This window comes from Salvelinus namaycush, chromosome 42 (assembly GCF_016432855.1).
Source record: "Salvelinus namaycush isolate Seneca chromosome 42, SaNama_1.0, whole genome shotgun sequence".
NCBI classification, from domain to species: Eukaryota; Metazoa; Chordata; class Actinopteri; order Salmoniformes; family Salmonidae; genus Salvelinus; species Salvelinus namaycush.
In genome coordinates this window covers 11074585-11087564 of record NC_052348.1, presented here as the reverse complement: position 1 = coordinate 11087564, position 12980 = coordinate 11074585, and the positions used below count along the sequence as shown (strand labels likewise).

The 12980-nt window shown below is 47.4% G+C and overlaps 1 protein-coding gene across 1 annotated transcript in view; it reads left to right on the top strand.

Moving 5' to 3' along the window:
- LOC120034739 (polypeptide N-acetylgalactosaminyltransferase-like 6) overlaps window positions 1-12980 on the top strand; it is a 250166-nt gene that overhangs the window by 69548 nt on the left and 167638 nt on the right. The window contains exon 4 of the mRNA XM_038981342.1: window positions 1901-2067. Coding sequence (XP_038837270.1) covers window positions 1901-2067 — 167 coding nt within the window. The remainder of the gene's footprint in view (window positions 1-1900; window positions 2068-12980) is intronic.

Genomic DNA, 12980 nt, shown 5'->3' with positions numbered 1-12980 from the left:
GAATAAAGCCTGGCATGTTTTTAAAGCAGATGTGATACAGCATTGTGCATTTTACACCAAATGACGCAGCTGAACAATTCATCCAACATTAACACCTATGCATTTACCCAGGCAGGTGTTACAGTAAGTACTGATCTGATCTGGAGAGCAGTGACCTGTTATTAAACGGCTTTAACAGCATGGCAGACAGTATAAGACGCAGTGGGGAATCCTATCATGCTGGGAGTGGAAAATCAACACGTAAGAAACAGACTGAAGGCATTTATCCATACAGAATGTAACATGAATGTCATTCTCACCGGGTCTGTATGTGCGACAACCACGGCGGTGCAAAGGCCTAGTTGAGATGAAAAAGAGTCACATCAGCAGTTGATAGCATCAAGTCTGCGTAATGTTCAATGTTATCTTATCAAGTTCAACAGAAGCCGACAGTCTTGCTTCGTACTTACCTGAACTGAACGGAGTCTCTATTCAGTCATTTATTTATTCACTCACTCTCTCACTCTCTCATTCTTTCTCTCTTCCTCACACACTCATTCCATACAGTAAGGAAGGGAAAATTGAAGTTTAATTTAAGCCTATATGCATTTAAGAGAGGTCTATAAAGCCCCAATCCAGCCCCATATTTCAAGTTTCCTCGCGATAGGGCGCTGGAGGGGGGTGACAACGGTATTTTCCATAATGGTATGTGGCTCTATCTGCCTATTACTATGCAAATCGATGCTCCTCTCCTTCCTGAATGGTATTTCATAATGTAGAATTATCTGACAGGGCAGCTGGAGAGATCAACCTTGTGTTTTAGACATTGGCTCAACTCCAGCAGGAATGAATTTGCTTTCCCAGCCCAGCACAGATGTAGGGAGCTGGAGAAGTTTGGTGATGATTTTTATGCTCCCTCCCTCCCTCCCTCCCTCCCTCCCTCCCTCCCTCCCTCCCTCCCTCCCTCCCTCCCTCCCTCCCTCCCTCCCTCAGTCGACCTCAATAGAGAATCTCTGTCTCTCCCCCTCCCACCCTTGGTCTCTCTCTCTCTCTCTCTCTCTCTCTCTCTCTCGCTCTCTATCGCTCTCTTCTTTCCCTTTTCACTCTCTCTCATTGTCTCTTTTTCCCTCCCTCCCTCCCTCCCTCCCTCACTCCCTCACTCCTTCTCTCTTTCGCTAAATAAAACAATAATAAAAACCAGGGCTTCTAACCAAGTACCTAGTCATCATTCTGCAGAGACCGGTGATAAATTAGAGCAGCTTGTCAAGGTTGTCACCGGGGTAAATTAGCAGGAGACTCGTGTGAACCGTAAAACTGCTGCTTCATTTGCCAATTTCAGCTTTGTCGAGGCGGCTATTAACATACAGATTTCCCTGAATTGTTTATTAGGCCGGCTGAAGCTGGAGTGGCTCTTTTAAACGCTGATTTACTTTACGACTCAGCACAGAGATAGAAGGTAAAGCAGGCTATGTGTTTGAGGCTGGCTGGCTGGCTAGCTGGCTGGCTGGCTAGCTGGATGGATGGCTGGCTGGCTGGATGGCTGGAAGGCTGGCTGGAAGGCTGGATGGCTGGATGGCTGGCTGGAAGGCTGGCTGGCTTGGCAGTGTGACACACAGCAGGGAGCAGGTTGGCTTTCCAGATGTATGAAGACGTGATTAAAGAAATCAGTATTAGATTGTGACATTTAGCCTATCACAGAGTCACTATATTCAAACATACGAAATACCAACACATGCAGCTAGCTCTACATCAAATGCATAAGCTACACGTGGAGATGAAACACGCACAATGTTTCTGATGTATTGAATTTCGATCCCACTGGGGTCTTTGTCAGGACAGGTCACGAAAGGTCTGGTCTGATGTATTAAAAACCATGGATGCTAATACAGTCCCTGGTATTTTGTGTATTCTCTTTCCTCAGCTGCAAGACAAAGCTGTACCTGGAGAACCTTCCCAACACCAGCATCATCATCCCCTTCCACAACGAGGGCTGGTCGTCCCTGCTGAGGACCATCCACAGCATCTCCTACCGCACCCCAGACCACCTCATCGCTGAGATCATACTGGTGGACGACTACAGTGACAGAGGTAGGACACCTGGTTAACTGTTACGCTACTGTGTGTGTTGGTGGTCAGGGTTCTTACACCATACCCTACTCAGTGACTGTGGTAGGACCCTGATTAAACTACAGTCATTACAGTATGGTGCTGGTAGGACCCTGGTTAAACTACAGTCATTACAGTATGGTGCTGGTAGGACCCTGGTTAAACTACAGTCATTACAGTATGGTGCTAGTAGGACCCTGGTTAAACTACAGTCATTACAGTATGGTGCTGGTAGGACCCTGGTTAAACTACAGTCATTACAGTATGGTGCTGGTAGGACCCTGGTTAAACTACAGTTATTACAGTATGGTGCTGGTAGGACCCTGGTTAAACTACAGTCATTACAGTATGGTGCTGGTCGGACCCTGGTTAAACTACAGTCATTACACTATGGTGCTGGTAGGACCCTGGTTAAACTACAGTCATTACAGCATGGTGCTGGTAGGACCTTGATTAAACTACAGTTATTACAGTATGGTGCTGGTAGGACCCTGGTTAAACTACAGTCATTACAGTATGGTGCTGGTAGGACCCTGGTTAAACTACAGTTATTACAGTATGGTGCTGGTAGGACCCTGGTTAAACTACAGTTATTACAGTATGGTGCTGGTAGGACCCTGGTTAAACTACAGTTATTACAGTATGGTGTTGGTAGGATCCTGGTTAAACTACAGTTATTACAGTATGTATGGTGCTGGTAGGACCCTGGTTAAACTACAGTTATTACAGTATGGTGTTGGTAGGACCCTGGTTAAACTACAGTCATTACAGTATGGTGCTGGTAGGACCCTGGTTAAACTACAGTTATTACAGTATGGTGCTGGTAGGACCCTGGTTAAACTACAGTCATTACAGTATGGTGTTGGTAGGACCCTGGTTAAACTACAGTTATTACAGTATGGTGCTGGTAGGACCCTGGTTAAACTACAGTTATTACAGTATGGTGCTGGTAGGGCCCTGGTTAAACTACAGTTATTACAGTATGGTGCTGGTAGGACCCTGGTTAAACTACAGTTATTACGGTATGGCGCTGGTAGGACCCTGGTTAAACTACAGTTATTACAGTATGGTGTTGGTAGGACCCTGGTTAAACTACAGTTATTACAGTATGGTGCTGGTAGGACCCTGGTTAAACTACAGTTATTACAGTATGGTGCTGGTAGGACCCTGGTTAAACTACAGTTATTACAGTATGGTGCTCTATGTATCAGATAGGACCCTGGTTAAATCAAATCAAATCAAATTGTATTGGTCACATACACATATTTAGCAGATGCTATTGCGGGTGTAGCGAAATGCTTGTGTTCCTAGCTCCAACAGTATGGCGTAGGTGGGTACTGGGCATTGCACTAGTTCCATTACCCCTACCAACTAATAGAATCTCACTTTGTTAGTGTATGTAGTGTATGTTTTTGGTGTCCACAGCCCTGGATGTTGCCTCTGGGGGTCTTTGCCTTGAGGATAACCCTGTGTGTGAAGCTAGTAGGAGCCATACTCATTTGTGTCAACCTCTCATCCGTCTATAGTCAGGTAGTTTGGTTTGGGAGGAGTTGGGTTTTGCTCCCCAGCCAGCTGGTTGCCCTGTTGGCCGTTGCCCTCTTTCTCTCCTGTGGTTCTGTGGATGTTAGTGTTGTGCAGAGAAACAGATTCACTTCCTATAGCGGTGTGGCTGCTTGCCTCAGGGGGAGTGAGATAGAACATAAGCGTTCAGTAGCCAGACCACCGTGGCTGGACAGGGTCAGTCATTGTGTCGACTCAGTGTACTGGATGCTCCCCCGCAGTGTTGAGACGTTGAGACAATCCACTGGAACTCTCAGTCCACTGGCCTTCCGAGACACACACACACACACACACACACACACACACACACACACAGAGAGAAGACTCACCACACCACAGGGCTTAGCCCGGATCATTCCACATTCCGTATTCCGCCTCTGGAAGCCCATGCATGTATTAGCATAATTGAGGTATTTTAATATTGTTTTAGCGGGTGAAGAGCAACAGCACAAACAACCTCTTGGTGGATGGACTTTAGATTGTGTTCTTCATTTGCATCAGGTGATGATTCAGCCTAATGGGGAATTCACTGGTTGTTTAAAGGAGCGATACGCAGTTGCTACATCCATTTTGGACTTGGAATTCATTCTTGAAGAATATGTCTTATAAATAAATGGCTGATGAGTTTAGTTCAACTGTCGTATCCCATCAGAACCCACAATATCAGCTTGTTTAAGTCCAATGTTTGTAAACAACCTAAATGTAAACAAACACAATATAGGCTCAAAACATGGTCAAAACTCATTTTGATATCATGTATGGTCAATCCTGGCATTTAGCTCTGTTTATGAATTTGAAAGTGGTTACATTTCTCCAGCGCCATCCCCCAGCGTTTTACCAAAAACAGTGGTGGGGTGCCAGCTTTGTTGTCGTTTCAACTGCTGAGTTCCCCTATGACGGTTGTAACGTTTATGTTAATGCTGTGCACTTTCATATTTTGAGTCCATGGTCCACAGTTCATCCATGTAACCACTCTCTGTTGGTTGATTCATGCTGTAGGCCTGTCTGTTCTGTTTACATACTGAGTCAGGTGAATGTGTGGAAATGGGTCATTTGGGTTCTGTGTGTGTGAATGGCAGCGTTGGGCAAGGTTTTGTGTGTGTGTGTGTGTGTGTGTGTGTGTGTGTGTGTGTGTGTGTGTGTGTGTGTGTGTGTGTGTGTGTGTGTGGGATCAGTGTTAGAGCTGGCAGATTCTCAGTGAGTTGAGGCTCTCTGGGACGATAGTCCTCACTGTGGGACACCAGATGGGCACAGCTGCTGCTCTACCCTATAGCTGAATCTATCCCCCAAGGTGTGTGTGTGTGTGTGTGTGTGTGTGTGTGTGTGTGTGTGTGTGTGTGTGTGTGTGTGTGTGTGTGTGTGTGTGTGTGTGCGTGCTTGCCTGCGTTTGATGTGCTAATGTTATTGTCACTGGCCATATTATATTGTTTAATTATTCTCCCATCTTACAACCACACTTCAATAGTACCTAAACTGGTCAGCTGTGTAATGCATGCCAGATATCCTGGCTACACATCCCAGGACTGCGTTCACCCCCATCATGTTCTGGTGTGTTACACAGAGAAGCTAGGCACGTTCTGGTATGTTGCACACAGCAGCTAGGCAGAGTGGCCTCTTTGTGCCTGTGGAGGACATTTCTCCAGTGAGGGCAGCGGAAATATCTATGAACAGATTTTTCACCTGAAGCGAGAATAACAATAAACTCTGCTGACAGAAAAGCTACATTTGAAACCAAACCTTCTGAGAAATCATTTGGCAATGTATAAGTATGAGTCATAATGATAATAACTCTCCATCTGTTGCTCGAATGATAAATAATGAAATCAACCTTTATTGTCTGATGCTACGTTCATAACCCGCTGGCAGGGTTGTAATTCCCAGTTGTGAAGTCATAAATACCAGTTGGATGCAGTCACATGCTTTGTACTCATTGAGAAACACTGACTGGCTAAAGGCCAACAAGCTGCATCAACCATAAACTAAAAGTACAGCTACCATGCTTGTAAACAAATTATAATGCTCAAAAACCCTATTAATAGATTGCTTTTTATAAATAATGGTTTGTTGTTGTATTTGACTGCCAAAAATGCAGTACTGCCAAAAATGCATCAACGTTATTTCCTTACTAGGTGACATCGGAGGTCAGCATGTGGGAGAAGTCGGAGCTCAGGGATGATCGACAAGTTTCCCACTAGTAATTACCAGTTGGAGGGGCGTTCAAGTGGATTTTTCCCAGCTGAATGTGGTAAATACCACCTTCCCAGTTTTTGTGAATGCAGCATTAGTCACCTACTGTACCTGTGAAGATATCCTATCTATTAAGTTTCAGTGGAAAACTATGATTATGTTGCATAAGTATACCAATCAGTTGGCTACATAGTTTATATGGATGGGCATTAGAAATTATTTCACAATTCAAATAATATGAAGGTTGAGTGGGACCAGGGGACTTACCTAGGATGGAGAGTGCACCAGAGGAGGGGGGGTCTGCAGCGGTGCGGAGACCACCAGAGGCGAGAGACGGGGGACACGGTGGTGAGGCTGACGGAGCAGCGCCTGGGGAGGGGTGCTCAATGGTGGCAGAGAGGCCACCGGAGGCAGTGCAGCGGGAGGATGGTAGTGCAGTGGGAGGCGAGTTACAAGTGGATCGGGAATTCAGTGAGGCCTTTGGGAATACGTGTTTACATTTTGTGTACTTAAACGTCCGAAGCCTACTACCGAAGATAGATGAGATATGTCTGTTGCTTCGCAAATCAGAGGTGGGTGTCTTATGTTTTACAGAGAGAGGAAGGATCGGAATGGTGGGGGGGGATATGTGCGTTTGTAAGATCGGACATTGCTTATAACATCAGATCGGATTTAAGCATTGATCTGGAGATTGTCTGGCTGGATATCTGCCTTCCCAAAACCAAGCCGATTTTGTTGGGTGTGTTATAGGCCGCCCAATCAGAATGCATTCTATGTAAGTCTCCAAATTGTGTTGTCAAACTGTAATGATTTCCTGTTGAAGGAAATCATTTTGTTAGGGGATTTCAATACTGATGTCTGCAAAAAGGAAAACCCAACTCACAATGTATTTATGCACTTCTGTAGATCACTTGCCCTGACCCAAATGATAAAAGATCCACCAGGGTATGTGAAACAGTGCAAAGTACAATTGACTTAATATTGGTGTCTGATCAATCCAAAATATCGCAGAGTGGAGTAATAGTATATGGAATCAGTGATCATTTTATTACATTTTGCACAAAGAGGGTTTTTAAAGATATATTATAGTGTCACAAAACTGTTAGAATCAGAGGACTCAAAAAATACTGTGTTGAAATGTTTAGGGAGGAAGTGGGTAAAATTGACTGGTCACCAGTGCTGGATAGTGTTAGGGTAGGAAGCCTTTAAATGTAGATTCCTTGATGTGGTGAATGTGATGGCTCCCATTAGACGGGTCAGGGTAAAGCAGAGATCTAGCCCTTGGTTTAATCATGAGATTCTAGAATCTATCCAAGCAAGGAATAAGGCCTTGATGAAATTTTAGAACTCTCAAGAGCAGCCTGATTTTCTCCTATATAAACGTCACAGAAATTAAGCACAGCGCAGGATGGATGAACCTAAGAGGGGTTACTTTGCTGATAAAATCATTGAGAACAAAAATTACCCTAAAAAGCTTTGGAGATCATTTAAGGAACTAGGCTGTAGTAGTACTACCAAAAACAAACTGAACAGTATTGGACTGAACATCAGGGGGGAGATTGTATATGAAAAAGCAGAGGTTGCCAATGAATTAAACTATTTTTGTTACTTCTGTTGCCAGCAAGCTGGTTAGCAAGCTGGTTAGAAAGCTGCCCACCAGTTCTGGTATGTATGGAAACGACCAAGTCAATAAGTATAATGCCGAGTTACGGGTTCAGCCAAACTCTTTTGCAAAGGTAGCAACAGCCAAAATAGCCAGTATGCTAGCAGAGCTTAAATGCTCCAAAGCCACAGGCCTGGATAATATTCCTGCAAGTTTTCTTATAGATTCTGCTGAGCAAATTGCCCCTTGTATTACGCATCGTTAATCGTTGTCTTGAACAAGGCATCTTTCCCAGGAACATGAAACACACTAAAGTTATACCTCTGTAAAGAAGGGGATAAAGTCTGACCCTGGGAATTATAGGCCTGTATCTCAATCAATCAATCACATATATTTATAAAGCCCTTCTTACATCAGCTGATGTCACAAAGTACTGTACAGAAACCCCGCCTTAAACCCCAAACAGCAAGCAATGCAGATGTAGAAGCAGGTGTAGTATCTATCCTCAGTGTAACATCAAAGATCCAGGAGAGAGTTGTACATGAGCAAATGTATGAATATGTCAACAAACACAGTCTAATGTATGATCTTTAGTCGGGTTTTAGAAAAACATACTCCACTGATTCATGTCTACTTTACTTGACTGACTTCATCAGGAAAGAGATTGATGAGGGAAATCTCTGTGGAATGGTACTTGCTTGACCTACAAAAGGCCTCCGATACAGTTAACCACTGTCTCTTAATCTCCAAACTGGAAGCACTAGGGTTACGCAGTATCCCTCTAGGCTGGGTAAAGTCCTTTTTATCAGGTAGGGAGCAATAGTACAGGTTAATGGTTCACTGTCTCGGGCAAAACCAATGAGTTGTGGCGTTCTGCAGGGGAGCGTGCTTGGGCCTTTACTGTTTTTACTGTATAATAACAATATGAAAGATGCTTGTTCTTGCCGTCTTTTCCTTTATGCGGATGACTCTACACTTCTGGTGTCTCACAAAAGTAAAACTATGTTGGAGAGCATACTTAGCACAGAGCTTACTAACATTAGCAAATGGCTTGGAGATAATAAGGTATCTCTACACTTAGGTAAAACTAAAGCAATTATTTTTGGATCCAGACCTAAATTGAGTAGGTCCTTTGAAATCAGAGTGGAGTTAGGGGGGAGGTGCTGACTACTAAAACCTCTGTTAGCTACCTGGGATGCATCCTTGATGGAAGATTGGGAGGTGTGAACATGGCCACTAAAGTGCTAGGGAAGGTTAATGCCAGGACTACATTTTTGGCTAGAAAGTCCAAGCTGCTTGATAAGGACTCCATGAAAGTGCTAGCCACTGCCATCATTCAATGCCACTTTGACTACACTAGTACTTCCTGGTTTGGGAGCTTATCTAAGCTTATGAAGGGGAAGCTCCATATAGCCCAGAATAAGCTGATCAGGGTAGTATTGAAGTGAATCCATGTACTCACATAGGCAGGAGCTGCTTTCAGGAACTCAACTGGTTGCCTGTTGAGGGTGTCCCAGATTAGACTGGGTTTGGTTTACACAAGTATTTATGGTTCTGTGCCCAGATATCTAAGTGATTACTTTCCCAGTGTTAGGGATGCACACAATCACAGCACCATCAGGTGTTGCAAATGTGTGCTTATACAGGTTCAGGAGCAATGCTAGGAAAGGTATTTTCTTGTATACTGGAGCCTCAGAGTTGAATGAGTTGCTTCTTCCCATAAAAACTACTGCCTCTCTGGGCAGCTTTAAAAATAAAGTAAAAAACTGTTTCTCTTCTGTGCCCATATGAATGACCCCTATGATATACCTCTGTAAATGACGTCAATCAAAATGACGTAAAATGCCACAACAGCAGACAGTGCAGTGGTTTTCAGGGTGCTATTCCGGTATTTGTTGGCTAGGGGTGGCAGGTAGCCTGGCGGGTAGGAGCGTTGGACCAGTAACCGAAAGTTTGCTGCATGGAATCCCTGAGCTGACAAGGTAAAAATCTGTTGTTTTGCCCCTGAGCAAGGCAGTTAACCCACTGTTCCCCGGGCGCCGAAGACGTGGATTTTGATTAAGGCAGCCCTCTGAGTCAGAGGGGTTGGGTTAAATGCGGAAGACACATTTCAGTTGAATGCATTCAGTTGTACAACTGACTAGATATCCCCCCTTTCCCCTTTCCCTAACATGAGCATCAGCTAAAAGCAATAGTGAATATGTCTGATGTTTGCCATCATAGAACTGATTCTGTTTCAACAAAAAGTTTTCTGGTGAGTGTTTTGCATTGATCTGTGTCAGGTCTTGTGAACCCTCCGTTGGCGCGCGCCTGCAGACTATTTGAAGTGGGGTAATAGCCTACTGTTGTCAGGGCTGACCGGAGGGCTAAATGTGCGTTATGATAGTAAAATGCCTTTTCATGTGAAACGCAACCCATAACCCATAGCCCATGAGAGAGAAAAAGGAGCTTTAAAATAAAACAATCACTGTGCGTCCTCAGAACTGTAGGCTACATTTAAAAGTCAGGCCAATTCATTTATCAGGATCATTAATGGATATATCCAAAGAATTGGCAATATATACGAAGGTAAAACAAAGGAAAATGCCCATGGTTTGCTGTCATTTCAGCTGCTTGATGTGATTGTGTGTTAGTTTTAGTTGGCTAGTTAGCTACAGTAGCAAAGGAGAAGTAACAATTAGCCTAGCTATCCTCAGTGCTTCATTTGTAAATCGGGAAGTACTGGAACAAAAAGTGAGAATGAGAGGGGGGTGACCTGGGCAGCTCTGAGTGTCACACCCTGGCCTTAGTTATCTTTGTTTTCATTATTATTTTAGTTAGGTCAGGGTGTGACATGGGGATGTATGTGTTTTTGGTTTGTCTAGGGGTTTGTAGGTTTAATGGGGATATGTCTTGTCTAGGTGTTTGTATGTCTATGGCTGCCTAGATTGGTTCTCAATTAGAGACAGCTGTGGTTTATTGTCTCTGATTGAGAGCCATATTTAAGGCAGCCATAGGCATTTGGGTTTTGTGGGTAATTGTCTATGTGTAGTGTTTGTGTCAGCACTATTTGTCATTATAGCTTCACGGTCGTCAGTTTGTTATTTTGTTAGTTTGTGTATAGTGTTCGTTTCGTGTTTTTCTCTCTTCTAATAAAAGAAGATGTATTTTGCACACGCTGCGCCTGGGTCCTCTCTCTCACCCTTAGACGATCGTGACAGAATTACCCACCTACCTAGGACCAAGCGGCGTGGGAGAGCGCAACTGCGAAACCAGGACTCGTGGACATGGGAGGAAATATTGGACGGAAAGGGACCCTGGGCTCAACCAGGAGAATATCGCCGCCCCAAAGCTGAGCTGGAGGCAGCGAAAGCAGAGAGGCGGCGTTACGAGGAGCTAGCTCGGAAGCAGGAGAAGGATCTGGGCTACACTACGTGGGAGGAGATCGACAGGTGGGCGATCGACCCAGGGCGAGTGCCGGAGCCCGCCTGGGATTCTCTGGCGCAGTGCGAGGAGGGATACCGGCGAATGGAGGCAGCACGACGAAGCGGTAGGAAGCCTGTGAGTAAACCCCAAAAATTTCTTGGGGGGGGGGCTTAAAGGGAGAGTGGCGAAGTCAGGTAGGAGACCTGCGCCCACTCCCTGTACTTACCGTGGAGAGTGAGAGTACGGGCAGACACCGTGTTACGCAGTAGAGCGCATGGTGTCTCCTGTACGTGTGCATAGCCCGGTTCGGTACATTCCAGCTCCACGTATCGGCCGGGCTAGATTGAGCGTTGAGCCGGATGTCATGAAGCCGGCTCTACATATCTGGCCACCAGTGCGTCTCCTCGGGCCGGCTTACATGGCACCAGCCTTACGCATGGTGTCCCCGGTTCGCCTACATAGCCCGGTGCGGGTTATTCCACCTGCCCGCACTGGTCGGGCGATGGGGAGCATACAACCAGGTAAGGTTGGGCAGGCTCAGTGCTCTAGGGAGCCAGTACGCCTGCACGGTCCGGTATTTCCGGCGCCACCTCCCCGCTCCAGGCCAGTGCCTACACCACGCACCAGGCTTCCAGTGCGTCTCCAGAGCCCTGTTCCTCCTCCACGCACTAGCCCTATGGTGCGTGTCTCCAGTCCAGTACCACCAGTCCCGGCACCACGCACCAAGCCTCCTGTGCGTCTCCAGAGCCCTGTACGCACTGTTCCTTCTCCCCGTACTCGCCCTGATGTGCGTGCCCTCAGCCCGGTACCACCAGTGCCGGTACCACGCACCAGGCCTATAGTACGCTTTGAGAGTCCAGTGTGCCCTGTTCCTGCTCCCCGCACTAGCCTTGAGGTGCGTGTCTCCAGTCCGGTACCACCAGTTCCGGCACCACGCACCAAGCCTCATGTGCGTCTCCAGAGCCCTGTACGCACTGATCCTTCTCCTCGCACTCGCCCTGAGGTGCGTGCCCTCAGCCCGGTACCACCAGTCCCGGTACCACGCACCAGTCCTATAGTGCGCTTCGAGAACTCAGTGTGCCCTGTTCCTGCTCCCCGCACTAGCCTGAAGGTGCGTGTCTTTAGCCCGGTACCTCCAGTTCCGGTACCACGCACCAGGCCTACAGTGCGTCTCAGCCGGCCAGAGTCTGCCGTCTGCCCAGCGGCGCCTGAACTGCCCGTCTGCCCAACGGCGCCTGAACTGTCAGTCTGCCCAACGCCGTCTGAACTGTCCGTCTGCCAAGCGCCGCATGAACTGCCCGTCTGTATTGAGCCTTCAAAGCCGCCCGTCGGTACTGAGCCTTCAAAGCCGCCCGTCTGCCATGAGCCTGCAAAGCCGCCCGTCTGCCATGAGCCTACAGAGCCGTCCGCCAGACAGGAGCCGCTAGAGCCTTCCGCCAGACAGGAGCCGCTAGAGCCTTCCGCCAGACAGGAGCCGCTAGAGCCTTCCGCCAGACAGGAGCAGCCAAAGCTTTCCGCCAGACAGGATCAGCCAGAGCCTTCCACCAGACAGGATCAGCCAGAGCCTTCCGCCAGACAGGATCAGCCAGAGCCTTCCGCCAGACAGGATCAGCCAGAGCCTTCCGCCAGACAGGATCAGCCAGAGCCGTCAGCGAGCCATGAGCAGCCAGATCCGTCAGCCAGCCATGAGCAGCCAGATCCGTCAGCCAGCCATGAGCAGCCAGATCCGTCAGCCAGCCATGAGCAGCCAGATCCGTCAGCCAGCCATGAGCAGCCAGATCCGTCAGCCAGCCATGAGCTGCAGTCCCTCAGTCCGGAGCTGCCGTCCCTCAGTCCGGAGCTGCCGTCCCTCAGTCCGGAGCTGCCGTCCCTCAGTCCGGAGCTGCCGTCCCTCAGTCCGGTGCTGCCGTCCCTCAGTCCGGTGCTGCCCCTTAGTCCGGTGCTGCCCCTTAGTCCGGTGCTGCCCCTTAGTCCGGTGCTGCCCCTTAGTCCGGTGCTGCCCCTTAATCCAGTGGGGTTAATTTGGAGGGTGGACATTTGGAGGAGGCTACGAAAGCGGGTAGTGACTATGGTGGAGTGGGGGCTACGTCCCGCACCCGAGCCGCCGCCATATTAAGGCCCACCCCGGACCCTCCCCTTC